At 41.6% G+C, this 20,461-nt stretch overlaps 1 protein-coding gene across 3 annotated transcripts; it reads right to left on the bottom strand.

The window, feature by feature from the left end:
* Positions 1-770: 770 nt before the first annotated feature.
* raver1 (ribonucleoprotein, PTB-binding 1) lies at positions 771-19,647 on the bottom strand. Of its 3 annotated transcripts, XM_034710583.1 has the most exons (15): positions 19,259-19,647; positions 17,093-17,159; positions 15,270-15,739; positions 11,675-11,866; positions 11,466-11,586; positions 11,281-11,381; positions 11,109-11,180; positions 10,654-10,732; positions 8,353-8,555; positions 8,147-8,228; positions 7,852-7,994; positions 6,745-6,813; positions 3,213-3,344; positions 2,905-2,970; positions 771-2,783 (listed from the first exon to the last, which is right to left on the bottom strand). In XM_034710583.1, the coding sequence occupies exons 1-15, from the start codon at positions 19,577-19,579 to the stop codon at positions 2,637-2,639; spliced, it is 2,265 nt and encodes a 754-aa protein (XP_034566474.1). In that variant the 5' UTR covers positions 19,580-19,647; the 3' UTR covers positions 771-2,636. The 3 variants fall into 3 exon arrangements, with proteins under 3 accessions (XP_034566474.1, XP_034566476.1, XP_034566475.1); XM_034710585.1 differs by lacking the exon at positions 11,109-11,180; XM_034710584.1 differs by lacking the exon at positions 11,109-11,180 and having other exon boundaries at positions 10,654-10,735; positions 19,259-19,646.
* Between the last annotated feature and the right edge of the window lie 814 nt (positions 19,648-20,461).

Below are 20,461 nucleotides of genomic sequence, written 5' to 3'. Positions count from 1 at the left end.
AGACCCAACACCAGGACAGGATATGATCCAGTCCCATCTTACCAACAGGACTCAATCTTATCTCATCTTAATCCACCATGAGCATTGCACCTCGCAGTATTTAGCTAGTTACAGCAGCAAGGAAAAACTTCCTTCGAACAGACAGAAACCTCGAGCAGAACCAGACTCATGTTAGACAGCCATCTCCCTGACTGAGTTGGGGTTGGAAAGAGGGATAGAGTAAAATAAAAAAGGGAGAGATGAGAGAGTGATGAGACGGATAGTAGTAGCTGTTGCTGCTTGAGTTCGGAACATCCACAGCAGCAGGCCGTCGACAGCACCGACTAAGAGGAAAAACGAGAATAGGGAGTTCAGGGATTCCAGAATTTGGGGTGCCATGTCATCTGCTGGTTTTGGGCCACTGTGTTTCATCAAATCCAAAGTCAATGCAGCAGTCTCACAGGAGATTTTAAAGCACTTTGTAATTCCATCTAATGACATGGAATTATGGAGATGCAGGTTGCACCTGCCCACAACACCAAAATGTTGCTAGTTCGCTGAGAAGCTCCCAACCTAAAAATACAGATGAGCTGAGGGCTGATATGAAAGCAACCTGGGCAATAATAACACCTATCAATAACACCTCAGCAGTGCCAAAAGCTGTTGGCCACCATACCACACAGAATTGAGCGTATGGTAACGAATTCCAGAGTGTATAAATAAACATTTTTGATAAGTTGAATATTTGTTTAAATCTTGTGCGAGTTTTAAAAGACCAGTTCACAACAGCATGAGTTTAAATAACATTTACTTGCTCACATCACACACATACAGAGACAACCATGGTGGTACAGAGGAGAAGATAGCAGGTTGAATCAAATCAATTTAAGTGGATGACTGTGATGTACAGCTGTATCTCTTTGTCCATACACAACATGAGCAGTCTGCTGTGGCAGCACTCTTTGTCACATCAGCTTTTAAACAAACAGGCAAAAAACACAAAAAACATGAGGAGCAGCAAATTCATTCAAAACACCGGACCAGAGGCAGGTACGATAAAGAAAACAAAAGATTTGGACTGGAAAAAAATGATCAATCTTAACTAATTACACAGCAAATAACACAGAAATGCATTATGTAGAGGGAAGCCAACACAGGGCAGGATGATATCACAGAAAACACTGTTAAGGCTCAAGTGTAGCTGCATTTCCTTGCAGAAGTCAGAGGTAATTGAGTTTTCACAATCAAACCGTCAAACAGATGATAAAAAAAAGAATAAACAAAAACAGGACAAGTCTGTCACTGACCAGTCACCTGCCACTAGCTTCCTTTGATACCCCCCCACACAGACTAAACTCCCACCATTACTCTAAACTTTGAACACAGACTGCGTCCATTGCTCCAGCTGCCAACTACCCACCTAAAGAAGCAAACTCAAGCCTCTGAGGGTGAGGAGATATGGTAAATGTTCCTGTATTCACCACCTGCTGGCAGCTGAAGAGACAGCACACAATGTATGTCCACCACTCCATTCAACCAACTCAACAATCCAGGTGTGGTGTTTGGACTCTCAAAAAGACATTCAAGATGGAACTCTGAAAACTTAACTCAAATAAACATAGAAAATATTCAACAAATGAACAACATGTGTGTTGTGTGAGACAAGGCTGGAAAACGGCACCTCAAAGCAGTGAGAACAGATGAGGATTGAGGACTGTGAGCTGTGCCCTCCAAGTGCATCACTAGACAACCAGTGTAGAGAACAGACATTAAACATGTTGGAGGGTGTGGCTTGTAAAGACAACCGACGTGGAACAAGTAAGTTGGGCAGAATTGTTGAAAAGCTTCAGTGTCATAACATTAAGACAGGTACATACAGCTGTCATTGGTGGATGGAAAGCTGCATGTTAACGAATGAGAAGAGGCCTGAATCAAGGAGTCATACAGGTAAATATGAAATCATGTGGAAGGAAAGGGGAGACGAAAAACACCACAACACAAAAAAACCTTCACAGGACACAAACAACGGAACTTTTTACAGGAAACATGAAGGCTCTAAAAAACATTAGAGCCTTCAAAGTATAGCTTGTTTTTACACTATGCAAGTTATTTTGCGTGAAATCGCAGATATCACTTGAGGTGTCAAACAAAGAGCAGCCTGAGACTGCCACTAAAAAAACTGGCCAAACTATGTGTAGGTCTGCCGATACACCACTCAACACTGGAATTTAAAAACACTTGGAGAAAAGACTTCATTAGCTAATGAACCTTTTTTCTCACTGTACAAGTTTTTCAACGAGAAATTAAAAGTAAAAAATAAAAAGGGAAAAATTAAAACACACACACACACACACACACACACACACACACACACACACACACACACACACACACACACACACACACACACACACACACACACACACACACACACACACACACACACACACACACACACACACACACACACACACACACACACACACACACACACACACACCTCCCCAGCACCCTCCAGGGGTCACTCACAGAAGTACACCAGAGACAAATCCAAAGACCACAAAGCTTATAAAGTTCATTGGAGGAGGCCAGAAGAGATGCCATTGTGTCCTGGCTGTTGAATGGCTACTCGTATACAAGAAGGCATCTGACAGGAACTAGAATATGCGCTTTCTTTTCAGGTAGGAGTCTGCATAGTGGCCACCAAGGCCCTGGGAGTGCTGGCCCACATAGCTGCCCTCAGGGCTGGGCTCCGGAGATGGGATCAGCCGGGAGAACACTCGCTTGTGGCTGCCAATGGGTGTCTGAAAATGAGAAGTATAGTGGTAAACAGAAGCTTGATGTAAAATCAATATACATATATAACCCCCCCCCAAAAAAAAAAAAACACACAAAAAGGTAAAGTGAAGAACTCATGTAGTTTACCTTCACAGTGTTCACCAGACCTGGGGGGTAGTTGGCACTGTGGCTCACAGGAGGCATTCCCACAGCCTGAAGAAAAAACAAGCAACTCTCAGTGACCCAGACCTCTTCAGAAGCTTATGCACTTACTGCTCCACATTAATTATTGACATGGGGTTATTCCTGGTATCTGATCCTTCACTTTTTATCTCTTTCAAACGCTGACTTGATGTTTGCATACTGACAAGCAATCAATAGCTTGAAACAAAAACAAAAGTTAATTGGAAAAGAAAGAGAGAAAGTCTCAAACAACCGAACATTTTAGGGCTTACCCTGTTGAGCTGGGTGGCGGGAAAGCTGCTGCTACTAGAGGCCTCAGGTCCGGAGCTGAAATAAGACATAGGCGGGCTGGGAGGGAAATTGTAGTGAGGAAACCGCTCACTGAATTCTGGGTGATGAGAAAGCTGCAGACATAAAAAAAGAAGATGATCTGTTACTAATTGAAGGTTGATCATTTTTCAGCAATCCTACAAGGCATGGGATGCAGTTGGTTTCCTGCAGGATGGGAGCCAATTTCACTACACATCATGTGACTGGTACAGAAACTATAACAATAAGTCAGTTATTAAAAACTTCACATTTTAATTACAGATGACGAATTTCTCCATAATTAGGATAGGACCATTTGTGAATGTGGGATGGGACAAGAGTAGAGCTGGGTGGTATTGAAAAAGATGTTATCACGATAAAATTTTTCATTTCAGTCGATATAGATAATACTCACAGTAAATATCAAATCATTATTTAATGTAAATTTAAAGGCAGATTTTTGGTCCTGAGTGAGAGTTGAAGAAACCAGATGGTTTGTCAGCTTGTGTCTGGGATTTAGTTCTCTGATAAGCTTCTTAAATTCATCAATTTTGACAGCGAGCGTTTCAGCTGTGTTTACATTCTGCTCCAAATGTCTTTAAGCACGCCTACCTTTTACCCTGCGACCATAGACATAAAGAGTAGACACTGCATCGACAGCTACTACCTATTGGCGCTGGCGAGCCATGGGGCCGCCCATCTTGGTCCGGTCACCCGCTCCACTCAGTGTAATCTGTTTGACAGCCGCAATTAAGTGTCAGCGCATTTAATCAATCATAACTTGCTGAATACTAAACTTGTTTTCATGCGTTTTTTATTTTCTGCAAACGCCATACATGTAGGTTATAATACAGGACACATGGTTCGGTGTATTTTAATATTCAAAGTGGGCTTAACAGTAATAGAATATTCTGATATGTGTTCTATGTGATGTATGCTAGGTATTTTGCCACACAGTGCTCTGGCATCTTGATGTCTCTGCTGCTTAAAGCTTACGTTTACAGGTAGGATCATGGGTAGGATGACCGGACCAAGATGGCGGCCGTATTTCTTGCGCCCCAGCAGCCAATGCGGCGTCTACCCTTTATGTCTATGGGTGCATCTCAAAGCTCTAAACTGCAGTCTCCTCGCTCCTCGGCCGAACCGGAAGTGCTTACTGATGCCATTTTAACTTGCGTCCCAAAGCTCTAAACGCTGCTGAAGGAGAGAGGAGAGAGGAGCGAGGAGACTGATCCGAGGAGGGATAATTGAGGAAACACGAGAGCAGACTTTGCGGAAGTCTTTTCTCTGACAGACATGCCCCCTTATCGAATATCACTCACTGATTGGACGCTGCAGTGGCTCGGACTTAACCAAAACTTAACATCAGCTAAGTTTAAAAACAGAGAAAAGACAGACCTTAAAACAGTCACTAAGGGTGCCCTGAAACAGTTCATAAACAAAAGTTGGTTTCTAAACAGTCTGAGCTGAAATTGAAGTGTTTGATGTGAGCTTTAAACACAAAATACTGATCGCAAAATCATGAATTCAATATAACAGAGGATGGATTATGTTATATCTGATTGTTTTCGTCAGATTCACTGTCTAATGAAATAGAGTAATAGAGTCTAATATCTAGGGGTGACCCCAAATAGTCGAATATTCGACGATTCGTTCTAACAAGCCTTAGTCGACTACCAATCTCATAGTCGAATATTTGCATATGAAACGTGGATCATTCCATTCAAACCATGGGGGTGCTCAATGTCTAATTTTACATTATTTTCCTGTTTCTGTAAAAATAGTGTCTCATTTAGCCTATTTTTATATAAATATAGACTTATTTAATGTAATTCTGAGAACAGCTCTTGAAGTGTTAAATCCCCTTAAAGTGGTAATTAAATCTCCCCTGGTAATTAAAAAGGTGGACTCTCCCATTTAGCGGGACCTGTGGAGCCGACGTACCTCAGCTGGCCTTTAAATCTTTCTACGTTCATGGTATCTCAAAATGTCAGGAAATAAAACTTCAGTTGATCCTAAAAATAGTAATGAAGATGAGGAGCAGCTTCATTAAGAGGGCTGTGAGATCAAGGATTACTGGACCACACAAAAACTGTATGGGGCCAAAAGAACGATGAGGGATACCCAAAGCTGTCCGAAGCCTCAAAAACAATCCACAGCATCCCATCCACCTCCACGCCATCAGAGAGGGTATTCTCAAATACAGGATTTACAGTCAACAAAGCAAGGAGCGCACTTCTGCCCGTACACATGATGGTTTTCCTCGCGTACAATTTGAAAAGACTCAAGCGGACAAAGACGCGATGAAAGACTGTTTTAAAAGGTACTGTTAAGAGATTTAAAAACCCTTTAGCTGGTTCAGGTTTGATTTTGAACATTATACAAATGTTTAGCCTTAAGTTGGACAAACTACCCACTGCAGCGCTGCTCTCCGCTGTGTGAACACTGTTTAAATATCTCCTGATTCCTTATTCTATAACGACACGTTGTTCCATGTTTAACAGATGGTGGCCTTATTTTAGTTTTCTCTCCATCACCACGTTGTTTTTGCAATATAGATTTAAAAAATCTAAGTTTTATGCTTATAATATTATGTTGTCCCTTTTACTTTAAGCTACGAGTCTCTTAATTGTAAATGGTTATGAGTAATATTGTCATGCGGTCACCATCATGCAGACTTTGGGTCAATAAGGAAAAACAACAAACATTCGACTATTCGTCGACTATGGGCAAAATCTGATGAATCAGATTTGACTAAGAAAATCCTTAGTCGGGCTCACCCCTACTAATATCATAGATAGAATATATATTAATGATCAGTTATTCCTCCTGTTAATGTCCCCGTTTGTTCTCGTTTTCTTCATGAAGAGTAAGAATAAACAGAATAAACAGAGAGCAGATTCTCTTCATGTACAGATGTATGTTAAACAGGTAAAGCACAGAGACAGAGCTCTGTTACTGTTTATATTGATCAGAGTTATTACAGTGAACATGTATGCAGACACAAACAGCTGTTAAAGCCGTCATCACAAACCGACGTCGCTTCACGTGACGCTCCGGAGGAGAGGACGTCTCATTTCTCTAAATACAAATCTCCTCTTTCCTCTCGTTTCATTTCCTCGCATTTCTGGTGGGCAGGACTAAGACGCGAGGAAGAGACGCGAGAAGGACATTTAGAGCTTTGAGAAGCACCCTATGCCTGCTACCTACTGTCTTCTTCTTCTGTCTAATGTTAGGTGGCAACTAGCGCTCCCTCCCTTCCAGTGGTTGGGGGTTGTAATTACAGGTTTGAATATATCACATTTTTCATCGAACATTTATTATATTGATATTGAGAAATAATATATATCACGATAATTATCATAACCAAATTATCACCCAGCCCTAGGCAAGAGTGGAAACCCACACCTGTGTCGTCATCAATAGGAGAGAAAATGTGTAACATAAAACCATTAAGGGTATCACACAGTCCTGTGATGATTAACTCAACAATACCTGATGGCCAAATCCTGCCAGGGCTCCATCAATGTTCTCCTGCTGTTCATATAAGTGGGCCATAGGATCCTGAGGAGAAACACCAGATGGGTATCAGATTTGTTCTGCCATTTCCTCCTTTAATAGCAGCTATTTCAATAATGAGCAGACATTCAATAGATCTTAAAGCTGGGGTTGGTAGTCAGATTTAGATACATTTTTTGTTATACTGGTTAAAATTATCTTTATGTCCTGATGGCAATCAATACATAATGTGTTCTACTCTACAGCCAGAGTAAACCTGGGAGAACACCAACCAATCAGCGTTTTTTGGGTCCCCAAATTTTAAACCAATCAAATCCCGTCCTGCCGTTCTGCGCGTACATTTCCTCAGCGTGCACTCTACGTCCCCTGCCTCTGCTTCCCCTGACTCTACTGACCGCCCCTCTCGCTCGACCTCGGGCCTGTCCCCTCTGACCCGATGAGGTGCTTTACTCAGGACTGTAGTCCGGATCAGAGTCTAAAAAGCTGTCACCACGGGGGCTCTGACAAGCAAAATAATTAATGACATTTAGTAAGTCCTAAAGAAAATGTAGATGTTTCGGAGCGTCCGTCCGGACTCTGTAGGGATGACGAGCCGAGTCGTGAACACGTTGAGTTTTAATAACCGGTCACTGTCGGCTGTGATCACGCCAACCAACAAAGCAACAATCAATGTTTGAATGAATGAAAAACTTCTCTTGTCTCTCCTCTCTGCCGCTCGCACACTCTACACCTCAGTCTCCTGATGCCTTCACTAACCGTCAACACTGTAGGAATTAAGAACTGAACACGTTTAACAAACAGTAAAGCTGTTACAGTATTATATGTGTTATAACTTTTCTCCTGATATCGTGTCACGGGTACAACTGGATAATGCATATGGTCACAAGTCACAACGCTCGTGCATGTGAGCGGGGGGCGTCATTTTAGAGGAGCTCTGAGGGGAAGGGGCGAGGGGTTAGACGGAGTCATGAGGAAATGCTACATTCAAATTCATGCTAGTTCCGAGACTACCAACCCCAGCTTTAATGATATCATAAGGCTGCACTTAACAACATCTTTAAGCTCATAAACATGGACGCTTACCTGGTGGAGAGGAGAATACTCTAGGGTGCAGGAGTCCTGGTAGCGAAGGTTGTAATTTGGCTGGATGCTCTGGTGTGTGTGCTGGTTGGACACATTACTAAGAGTTGGCCTCTTCCTATAGGGATGAGGTCTGCAGCTTCCTCCTGTGTAGAAGAGGGCAGTAGCACATTATATGATGGAATAGATTAATTGAATACCTGTCCTGATGCAGCAATCAAAGGCAAATCTGACAAGAAACTTTGGAACCACAGAGGCAAAAATTACATAAATTATTCTAAAAAAGCAAACAGCTCACCTGAGGGAAAGCCATTGTTGACACTGAGAAAGGTACTCTGGGGATGGTTCACATCTTTGGGAGGATCACCGAGAATGGAAACCTGACAGAGAGAAGAGGTGATTCTTTTGGCAAGAGAAGGAGAGCAACTCATTTACATTTTGGATACAAAGCTGGACAGAGTCACATTAAAGAGGTTAGATTATGGAAATGACTGAGGAGCTCACCCCTTGTGATGTGAAGCCATCTGTCCCTATCATCCCACCCATCAGAGGCAAGGAGATGCCCTGCAGGGTGGGAGAGGAAGTCTGTGGGAAGGTACAAGCTGCTGTTGGGGACTCCTGCTCCCTCATCAGGGCTCTGCCAAGTGGCATCGGCTTTAGGGGGTTCAGAGAATCCGTCTGAAGACCCACGCCTGAGACTACACCACCTGTGTGTGTGTGTGTGTGGGGGGGGTAACATAGGGGGTTGACTAAAATTGTAATTGATAGAATCTAACTTGGCAGTTTGGTAAGTTAAGTATGTTAGTTACTTTTGTGTCAAATAGGGTTTCTTTCTTAACTGTCAGGCAGGAACCTTGTATCTCCATTTTGTTTATTTATTTTGTTAATTAATGCAAAAGAAAGACTGCAGACTACAATAGTTTGCCAAGCTACCCAAGGGAGTTAACCATCAAAACCGCAATTATTACAGAAACAAACTCACTTCTACAAACACTAAACAACTTCCAGCTCTGTATGAAATCCGTGAGTGGATAGAAAACATCTACAAGTGGACAGATATTTAGTTGACGGACGTCTTTAGTAGAGAAACCAGCGTGTACACCAGAGTGATTAAGCACACAAGTCAGTCCATGCTTAGGACTACATTACAAATATGTAGAGGAAATGTACAAATATCCAGACATAAACTTGTAACTAGAAATAAGAAATCCTTCTCATGCCATAGACGAGCTCACAAGCCTGCTACATCTGAGACCTGGATCATAACAAACGAGCCAGAAAACTAAGTCCAGACAGCAAAGCGCACCGGTACAGATCAGGATAATAATGATTCTGTGATTTCTAGTTGCTAGTCAGCGGTTATTTGTCTGATAATATACCGCAGTATAAATGTTAACATGAAAACCAACTTTTTTCTGGGTTCAGATGTTCAGCAGTAAGTGTTATTTAATTACAGTCAAACCTGATTGAACCGAGGTGGGATAAAGAAGAGATTTAATGGCTTGCAGCCACAAACGCTGCTGGTGTTTCAGTGTATAGTGTGACCCTGTTAACTGGTGTGTGTCAGTCTCACAAATGCTTTTAGTTTTTCATTAAACACATATCTGATGAGTTAATTTTTATATCACAATACACATTAAAGTAAAATGCATTCATGAGAACCCTTTTCATGTTTCAACAGCTGTTGTAGTCGTGACAGTCGCCGACATGTTCGGTTGAACGTCACCAGTTAGCACGGTCACTTTTAACACCATAACACTGGTAGCTCGGAAACGGTCGTACTCCTGTCTGAATTCTGGAGAGCTTAAGTCCGGGGAACCAACCACAGAACAACCAGACATTTTGATGCGGCCAACAGTATTAATTCAGTGTTTAAAGCTCAGTAATTAGTCTGAATGAATGAAGCTAAACGCTGCTTCCATTGCCAAAACGTGCATACGCCTCTATGATGACATAGGCTGTAAAGCGGTCTGTGGTTTTCTAAAATTAAACAGATGAAAAGTTTTTGAAAAGGCATGTGGTTGAATCACACGCAGTGTTTAGTTATGTGAAAAACATTGGGAAAGTAATGGTTTTGGAGATACAAGGTTTTTTGACGATGTGTTAATTTGAACCATTACTTCATGTAAATATTTAGAAGCTTTTCAAACACTCATTTAAGGAGGGGCCACAATTAAAAAGGCAATGAGACCCACAGATGTTACACTAAAGGCTGATTTATACTTCTGCGTCGAATCGACGGCGTAGCCTACGCCGTAGGTCCGCGTAGCTCCCGTACCTATGCAGAGGCCTATGCACGTAGCTGACGTGCACCTCCTCCAAAATGTAACTACGCGTCGAGCCGACGCGGACCGCAAGCTCTGTGATTGGTCCGCTCGACGGCTTTGTCTTTCCCGCATTCACAGCACTTGCGGGATCCCGGACATCGGCCACACATCTGCCGTGTATTTCATCTCCTCCTCTCTATTCTTCATGTAATCATGTCTGTATGATAAACAGCAACATGTATCAGCTGTAGATTAACAGAACACGCTCTGAATCGATGTGGAAAAGTAAACAGAGATCGTAGCAGGACCGGAAGCAGGCGACCGGCTATCAGAGAGACCACACTGCCCTCAAGCGTTTCGGAGGAGAATTGCTGCACGACACTGACACATCGACGCAGAAGTATGTGGGGCTCATGTCCGCGTCAGCCCCTGCTGCGTAGGGGAGACGCAGAAGTATAAATCAGCCTTTAGTCACACACTGCATGTTTTCGCTGGGGTTTTAAAAAGGAGCTAAGGCTGGAGTCAGCCGTTGCCAAACCTTGGGGCAGGTCTCCGAGCAGATGTACTCCCTGCTGGACGGGCAGAGCAGCCAGAGGATTCTCCCCGATGAGTCCTGCCTGCTGGCCAAAGGAAAGAGGAGAGTTGAGTGTCACAAAAGGGTCATACGGCCTGGCTACGAAACTGTTCAAACTAACTGAGCACAGAACCGAGGCCTACTCACCACCTGTAAGCTTATGCCCTCACAGAATATTAACACTTAGTTGTGCACAAAAAAACAGAAATGCAACCACCATATTGCTCAGCACCACTCAAAAAAGAACACTCCAAAAACACACACACAGAAATATACCTCACACTTATCTAGTAAGAGCTTACCTACCAGGGCATTACCTTTTTAGAGCCAACTTAATCAAAAGATCAGGATTCACTCACTTTGCTACTGTCTCACACACTGAGACGATAGAGCCAAACTAAAACACCATTATAACTCACACAAGGAACGAGAGGGTTCTCTTTATTATGCAGCACCTGAGCCCACAGTAGATGATTTCCCAGAAAGGCTTGCTAATAGTCAAGAAGGAAGGAGCAGGAGAAGATGAATCAAAAGGAGCTCAGCAGCTAAGGGTGCACACATGTCAGAAGGGGCATAAAGAGGAAGAGATACCTGCTGGGCCTTGGCCTGGTTCTGAAGGAGCAGCTGGAGCAGGGCAGCAGAGAGGGCGGGGTTGGCCAGCAAGGGCATTGTAGGAGCAGCGCCGAGGAGGCCTGCACAGAGAGGACATTAGTATCCACAGAATCAGAACACATCCTAAAAGTAAGAAGCATTAAGAGGTGGTATGAACTGCATACCTTGCTTGTTTCCCTGCGACAGTGGGTTGAGCAGCATCTTAAGAGTGGCAGGGTTATTGAGGCCTGTGAGTATCTGTATGGCAGTGGGGTCAGGGAGAAGACCTTTACCCCTGTTCACAGCCTTGAAGGGAGGGAGGATAAAAGAAAGGTAAGAAGCTCAAAATCAATGGCACTCTGGCTGTGAGAACACATCACTGTGACTGATATACCATCGTTTGGGCAGCAATCAGAGCAGCCAGCATGCTTCTTCCAGGAGGACCAGGGGCACAGAAGGACACCCTGATGTGCGTCCCACCCAGCAGCCTGCCATCAGTCAGCCGCTGGGCCTCCTCGGCCATCTCGGCGGTAGCAAAATCTAGCACGGCAAAACGTCGGAAACTTCCATCTTGTCCCTGTGCCAGCTGTGGAGAGGAAGACAAACCATTTAGCTTATTGCACGTATGTTGGAATACTCTGTGAAGTTTTTTCATTCATATCAGTTGTGAATGCTGTAACATTTTTAGAATCAGTGAAGAGCACTATACTAGTTGTGAAATTTAATGACCTGTACTGACCAGTCACTACATGTGGCCTCAGTTTAATCACATCATTTCATTATGTCATAGTCTGTTGTTAAAACGACTGTTACCAACTCGCCCGTTTCCTATAAAGCATCACATGATCCTAAGACACCACTGCTTTTGCACAGGATTCTGAAAAACCCTGAAACCAGCAGAAAAGAACCGCTATGTGTGACGTGCTCAAAGGACATCCCTCTCTCTCATTCCAGAAACAGCAGATGAATGACACCACCTGGAGGGGGGGGGGGTCGTGTCAGGTGGTCATCGCCATAGAAACCAGCAATGCTCACTACTATAGAAACTTTTTGTGGGCAGAATCTGGGGCAAAGGTCAAAGGTACTCAAAGCGACATTGTTGAATGGAATAGCACAAAATGATTCTTGCCACAGCTAGTCCTTCAGAGGTCACTTTCTAATTTCATAAAACAGCAGACAGCTGTCAGCATTAAGCAAACACAGCTGCACAAAGAAACCATGACTGAGTTAGAACGAGGAAGTGGGTCATTTAGGGTTTGGCGATATGGCCTGAAAATAAAATCTCAGACTTTTTCACATCAAACTTGTTTTACAATTATAATTCTTCTCCCTCTTCTTCCATTTTTTTTTAATGAAAAAGAAAAAACTCAAATGGGTACCACATTGTAACCTTAGAGGACACCGTGGTGGATTTGGTATAATTCAAAAGAAAAAAAATCACTGCTTTTTTGGGGGGGTAACTGAATCAAGTTTATAATCATTATTTATTTAAATTACTTCCTTTTTATTCACAGCATGTAAAGTATTATTTTTGTTTGAGTGAGTAAGTTGCTATTTAGCATCCCCTTATTTTGTTGTGAACATTAGTTCCCACCTGTCATTGTTTCAGGAGGAACAGGTATTGGTGTGATGGTGTTGAGTGTATGAAATCAATTCTAGGCAACTGACTCGACTGTGGCACTGCGCCTCTTTTTGGAAAATACTCTATTTAATGGTGGCTACGGTGGCAAGGAAGTGCAATGCAAATTTAAAAAAGGAAGAAACACTTAACGTTGGAGGCAAATTTACATTTTGGGAAACACTTTTATATTTTATAAAACAGTATGACATTAGCAAAACACTTTACCAAGGACAAAACAAATTAACATTTAAGAAAACAAATTTACAAGTGGTTAGACAATTTTACAAGCCACGGAATACTTTACGAGTCCTGAAACAAAATTACAAACGGCAGATTCTTATGGAAAGGGAATGTATCAATGATTTTCAAAATAAAATAACGCCTATATCTGATTTGGAATTTCAAATTAAATGTATATGCTATATTTCCAAAGGTTTTTACTTTGAAATTCCAAAATCAGATATAGCTGTGATTGGCAGGAACACATTTTGAGGTGTTCTCTTATCACTCTGAATCAAGATATTTAACTGGAAACAGGGCTGTTAATGTCAAATATATATATTAATTCCCCGGATGTTGCACATTTTCGTATTACCGCAAGTTTTAATTCGAAAATCATTGGTACATTCCCTTTCCATCAGAAAATGCTAGTGGTGCAACGGATCATCGTTGATCCGTGATCCGTACGGATGCCTCTCCACGGTTCGGCACGGACGTGGTCCGCGGATCGGTTGATGGAAAAAAAAAAAAGGTTGCGCATCAACTCACTCGTCAAGCGCAGTGGTAGTCATGGCAAGTGAAGGAGCAGAGGAACATTATAACCCTCCTGCATCTTGGAAGTCACATGTATTGGAGCATTTTGGTTTCCCTGTGAAATACAGTGAATGCTGAATGTGCTTGAGCCACGTAATGAAATTCCGTCGCGCACCCACTAGACCAGAGGCCGTCAATACACGGCCTGCGGGCCGCATCCGGCCGCCTATTTGTGGCCCCCGAACTGTTACTCCTTCACTCTTTGTTTTGGTCGGGTCACCTTGTGTTTACCGGGATTTTTTTCTCCATGTCAACGATACGCAGACAGGCTGTTACTGGGTCACTTAGAGTCCAATGCTGCGAGTGCAATTTTTAACTTTCACTTTCGTTTATGGAGCAGTTCACATGTTGGCACTTTGCCAATTGTAGGACCCTAGAATAAAACGGTGTGTTCACAGTTTGCTGCTCAAAGAAAAGTGGACGGTGAAAATCAGCAAATGAAAGAAGAATGGAGTGAAACTTTTGAAGTTCCTCTGCTCCTTCACTTGCCATGCCATGAAATGCAGTGAATGAGGCAGGACTGGGCCCACAGATAGGGTGCTTTGCACATGCAGTAAATTTTGAGTTGAATGTTGTTTTTATTTAATGGGCAAAGAGTTTTACAAAATAAATAGAGGGACAAAGTTGTATTTGTCTTGTCTTCTTTCTTTTTTTTTTTTTTTTTTTGTTGATCCGAAAAATGATCCGATCCGTGACTCAAATCCGTGATACGATCCGAACCGTGAGTTTTTTGATCCGTTGCACCCCTAGAATATACCGTTTGTAATTTTGTTTCAGGACTGGTAAAAATGTTCAGTCACTTGTAAAGTCTTGTTGCTTGTAAAATAGTTTGATGTTTTTTCATTTGTTTTCTTATGTTACTTTGTTTTGGCCTTGATAAAAGTGTTTTGCTAATGTCATTCTGTTTTATGAAATGTAAAAATGTTTTTCAAAAGCAAAATTGTCACTGTGGCTTGCAGTCATGGTGTTGTGTGAGTCTTTGTAGGAGGTAAAAAAAAAGGGGGAAGGATGTACACTTTGAGAGCCCAAGGAGTAAAAATTGAGAATTTCATTACTTAAGCATAAATCGGATTTAGCGATTTTACCCATTTACCGCTCAGCCCTAGAGTTAACAGCAAGTATGATGTTGAGTGAGGAGTTAAACTGTGCCTACAAATCGATGTCAAAACTAAAAAAGTGGTACAAAACCAAAGCTGCGACTAACAGCTATTTTCATCATGCCGGATACTGTAAATATAGCAGTCATCCAGCAAATGGTGACATCATTAAATGCCTTGTATATGGGAAACAATCTACTGGAATGAAAGACCCTGACTACAGAACATTTTCAAGATCTCAAATGAGAAACATCTAATGTTTATAGCATGTTTGCATGAGAGCAATAGGAATTTGAAGTTTACAATAAGAATACTTAAAACTGCTATTTTCCTAATGATTGACCATACGCTACAGGTCTAACAGTTTTAGATTCAATGTGCAGTGTGATTCATTATTCTTGGTGGAAAAGGATTATTCTTCAGAAATGTGTGATTTGTTTGTGTGTGGTGAAGTTAACCTGGCAGAATACTGGTGCATGGGTGTCAGCCAGGGCGTTGCGGAGGTCCTGGGCTGTCAGCAGGCTCGGGGGCAGGCGATCCACACACAGGCATTTAGAGTGCAGCAGTGGGTAAGTGAGGGAGCCCACCTCGGTCCAGTGGACATACAACATGCGGGAGCCCAGCTGTTTACCTAAAAGCTCTGACTTGGCCCTTGCAGCTGAGTCCTTCTTCATGTACTCCACAAAGCCATAGCCTTTGGAGTGGCCAGTGGAGGTGCTATACACCAGAAAGCAGCGCTCCAAGTTACCAAAAGGCCGTACCAACTCCTCAAACTGCTGCTGGGTGAACGCGCAGGGCAAGTTGGCAATGCACAGCAGAGCGTCTGTTGGTTGCAGCTGCACAGATATCTCCCTGTCCCTTAGCACATGCTGGTGGAACTCTTTGATGGCACACTGCGCCTGTTCCCCATTTAGCAGTGTCACAAATGCTGAGGGTGCAGGGGAAAAGAGGGAGAAAGAGAGACAATAAAGACAATTTAGTGAACCAGGGAAGTGAATCAGTGTTAGGAGAAAATTCTATTATCTTTCACAGCAGGTCTCAGGTGGATGTGACATAATTTCTCCTCGAGAAGGTCCGATAAAAGACAATGCTGGCACGTTGTCAGATCACACCAGCTTTAGACAATCCCCTTAATGGGACAATAATGGCTGTCATCAAGGCTGACAAAAATTAAAAGGCATTTATCTGACTGAGCACCTGGTTGATAGCTAAAAACACCACATCTAGACCTGTTTACCTTTAAATCCTATTGACACCCACTTATAGAATAATTACCAACATGACAGACTGTTGTTACAGGGATGACAGGTGTGCCGGAGCCTTATTTATATGAAGTAAATATCCTATTGCCCATCACTCATTTTTTGAAATGGGAGCAGTAGGGTGGGTAAGTCTGAGACATATAAAAATACAACTACATTTCACCCAAAAGCTCATCTGATTACCAGAACAGATGGTAAGATACCAGGCATGTTCTTAATTTACCATCTGGCTCATGCAGAATATTTGATCCTTATCAGCCTCTTTCTGGTAAAATATATAAATTCACAAGTCTAGGTTGATGTATCTATTATAGTTTTCTGAAAGTTGCCTCTTCTGAAGATCAGCCTCTGGAAGAATCTAATTAAGAACGTTTTGAATAGACAATTGTTTCCTTGAATTAAAAAACAGTTCACATCGCAGGGCAAACAAGGATGATTCAACACCCTTCGGATCATTTAAAACAAATTATTTTTAATTTGCATGTTTGGATTGCAGAAAGAAGTCGTCTTGACGCATCCAAATTGATGCTTTTGTGATGTAACATTGTTCCCCCACATACGTTTACCTAATTGTCATAACAAAAGGAAGCAGAGTCTATGAAAACAATGTGATTGTTCTTCATAAGAATGTGCCAAGCAAAAAAAAAAAAAGACAAAATAACGTTTTCCTTGCCTGCTATCCGTCAGGTTTGTTCAAACATTTGTTGATTCTTTAAATTGCAGTTTCAAATGATGTCAAGTAATTTTGACAAAGAGAAGGATTACACAACTCTAGCAAATTATTTTAATACAAAAATATATAGATGATTTATTTTTAACATGGATGTCACAGCTCTTGAATGGCATAAAGAAAGACCTGGTGGAATCACTGTTAGCTAGTTAGACACCCTCTCTTGTTACAAACTTCCATAATCCTGCACTTGAGGGCATGGATTGTGTAATTTAGTGACCGATTTAGTATATTCATGTCAAAAAAAGTACTTACATACTTGATACAGTAAACAACCAGATAGACCAACCTGTGCCTTTGTATTTGTCAACGAAGCAGTACTTCAAGTCATAGTTGCCCAGCAGCTCGTGGACCTCCTGTAAATAAGAAAACGCCATAAATTACATCTGGACACCTAATTTCATCTTGCACAGTGCTTCACTACGTCAAATGGGATGTGTTACATAATGTATTTGAAATATTTGATTCGCTTTGGCATCATTTCCTTCATGATTAATTTGATTATGTTAATTAGTAGGAATGTAATGATATTTCACAAGACGGTAAAAAATCAATACAAATAAGGGTGAATTAAAATCAATTCAACAAAATTTGTATTGGGATATTATTCTTAAACAGTAGAAGGCACTATCTGCATTATACTCTGCTTGTTCAACATCATTAAGTCTCTTGCGCTGCTCTTTAATCACTCGCTGAGTGAAGGTGTTTGAAGTTTAAAGCATGTTTAAGAATCAGCTGACTGCACACAGCAGAGACGCTCAGCTGGGGGCTGCAGCTGAGTGACAGGTCTACACGAGTGCTATTTTTCTCCGCCGCCGCACTGATTCTGACCCGGTTGCGCTCAAGGCTGACACATGACCGCGTTCACATGCTTATTTTCTCAATAAGAACGAGAAAACTGGACACTGCAAGTCTAAAATATGATCCTATTCAGTTGTCCTGTTGCAGTAAATCCACATGTTGTAGTCTGAGTCTTAGACCATGCGTCCGTGGAGATTATTTATAAGCCTGCTCCTCACGTTGATATTCAACTTGTTTAACATTTTGAACACCTCAATATCATCTGTAGCTGTTAAATACCATCAATTATATATATTGTGTCATGAAGGAGAATTTGATTTAGGGGGAAAAACACATTTGGCATTGTTTTTTGACATTTTAAAATGTTTCCGTATTTTTAATGATTAAACGATAATTTATCTTTTACATTTCCAAAGATCGATTACGGAAAATACTTGAAATTGAACGCCCTAATTTAAAAGAGATTTATCTTATTTTGTTTAATTTTTAATACTTTCATTTGGGAATCGTTCACTTTCCATTTCTCTATAATTGTTCTGAAAGTTTCCAACAAGGTGTTTTTGTATGGTGATTTTAGTATTTAAAAAATGAAAATTGATTACTTTGTTTACAAAGAAATATAAGAGAACAAATATATATTGCAACCGTCCTTATCTGAGAATTTAAATAAAGTAATAGTTATTTAAATTTTGGAGTTCAATCCAGTTTTCTTGAAAATCGTTAAAGAATCGTGAGTGAATCGTATCGTGAACCAAAAATCGGAATTCTAATCGAATCATGGGTTGAGTGTATCCTTACATCCTTACTAATTAGACAATTAACTAACTCGTGTGGACTAGGAAACAGGCAACAAGTGCACCTGTGGGGGGTTGGGAGCGGAATAACTCACTCATTGTTGTGGGAGAATTTGTTCTGCGCTGCTTTTGACCAGTCACTAACGAATGGCGATGCTGTCTAGCATTTTCTGAAACGTTTTGTCCACACACCTTCCACCTTTTGTTATATTGCAACTCACATCTCGAATCCCCCTACACCCCCATTTGAACAATGGTACCGCCCGCAGGCCCAGCACTCCCCACGAGTCAGGCACGTTCCAAAAAAGTGTGGCATCATGTGTAAATCAGTGCCTGGATGATACGGCGAAACGCCAGCTGAAACCGCAAATTACCTCATAAATAGTCAATTAAAGAGTTCCACAGCACTAGACTTCTCGTGTTTTGAGCAAAATCTTCAACATTTGTGCTGCAATGCTTGAAAGGTGAAACAATTCAAGACAATTCGAAACAAGTTGTTGCCTACGAGATCGGACTCGCAGGTCAGACAGGCCACAGATGACCATTATTGACAGTTATCTGACCAGCTGGAAGTTTACCGTAGCGGTGTTCATCAGATGAAACAAAGACATTCAACTTATATTAATGTTTTCTGACATGTGAGGTAAAATCAGTGTTGGCATCAGGTTAAGATAGTTGTAGAATTACAAAGGCACAATAATAAAAGTTAATCAGCTAGCGAGTTAAATGGCTAGCATGCTAACACATAGGTAGCATGGCAGGCATATGGAGCTAGGCTAGAGTTAGCTTGTCAATGTAGTCAATCAACCAATCATCAAGCTATCTAAAACTCAAACATTAAAAGGTACATTTGGTCATACCTGATTGCTAACGTCGGAGGGCAGATTTTTAATGATAATTTTTCTACGGTTGTAAAACTCCCGGCGAGTTCTCTCTAAGCGGCTCTCTATCTCTTCGGGGCTCACTGATGTCAAGTCCTCATCGACCCTCCGCTGACACTCGCGTTCCGACGTTGAGTCCTCTTCGCTGGCCTCAAACTCGGGACGTCGGTGGCCTCCCAGCATCCAGTTTTCGTTGGGGGTGGGGTCGTAATTCTCTTGAAGCGGGCGAGAGGCAAAACTGAGCCCTGTGTCTGTGTTTTCATCAATGGCAGCGGTGCTAACAGACACGACGGCCGCCATCACTCGCTTTAGTGGAAGTTTTATTGGTATGAGAGCTGAGTCGGATTTGAGCAGTTTAAACAATACACACATGGCCCCAGCGCCGCTTCTCATTGGATGAGAGGAGGACGCATTCTCCATGACTACGACGCAACGTAAAGCGAGGGCGGAGCCACGGCTGCTGTTTTTTCCGTTTTTCTAGACTCGATTTGAGAGCTGCTGATGTGTTCTTCAGCAACTTTAATCCAATGTAAACTGTACTACTATATTTCTAGAATGGATCAAGTATTAAAATTGAAGTTTGAACTATTAATATGCCCAGACTTCCTGGGAAGACTCAGGACAAACCAGTCTATGGGGCAAACACATTTTGCAAGGACATTGTCTAATCTGTAATAATAATAGTGATAATAATAATAATAATAATAATAATAATAATAATAATAATATAAAATAATAATGAAGTAATTAAATGATTGAGGGAGTAGACAATTTTAAACTGAAGATATACACACGTCCTCGTTTAACCCTCCTATTATCCTTAGGCTCAATTGGACCCCATTCAATGTTTAACGGCTCCAATTTAATGACTAATATTTATGGGCTTCATATTTCATGACTTTTCCTAATTTAATGGGGACAACTGGGAAAACGTAAAATCAAAATGATGATATGTTCCTATGTCATACGTTTTGATAACAAAGAAACAAAGCAGGGCCAACAAGAGCATGACAAACTCGCAGTAGTTTGGTGTTCTGTTTAACAAATAAAGTCCTTCTAAATTCTTTTTTATCATATTTATGCTTGAAATATATTTGATTTAAATGCTATTAAGGTAGTCAACAACAAGTATCATGGTAATTAAAGGCAGGGCTGTGATGGCCCACATCAGCTGATCACAGT

The sequence above is a fragment of the Notolabrus celidotus genome, chromosome 20 (assembly GCF_009762535.1).
Source record: "Notolabrus celidotus isolate fNotCel1 chromosome 20, fNotCel1.pri, whole genome shotgun sequence".
NCBI classification, from domain to species: domain Eukaryota; kingdom Metazoa; phylum Chordata; class Actinopteri; order Labriformes; family Labridae; genus Notolabrus; species Notolabrus celidotus.
This window is presented reverse-complemented; position numbering and strand designations above follow the sequence as displayed.

What these genes read in the sequence shown, in the direction of transcription:
- raver1 (XM_034710583.1), bottom strand. Translation starts at nt 19,579, where the DNA reads ATGGCGGCCGTCGTGTCTGTTAGCACCGCTGCCATTGATGAAAACACA. An exon ending in ATGCACCAGTATTCTGCCAG is followed by an intron (nt 11,867 to 15,269) that starts GTTAACTTCACC and finishes TCCTCTCCACAG; the next exon opens with CTGGCACAGGGACAAGATGG. An exon ending in CCGCCACCCAGCTCAACAGG is followed by an intron (nt 2,971 to 3,212) that starts GTAAGCCCTAAA and finishes TTTTTTCTTCAG; the next exon opens with GCTGTGGGAATGCCTCCTGT.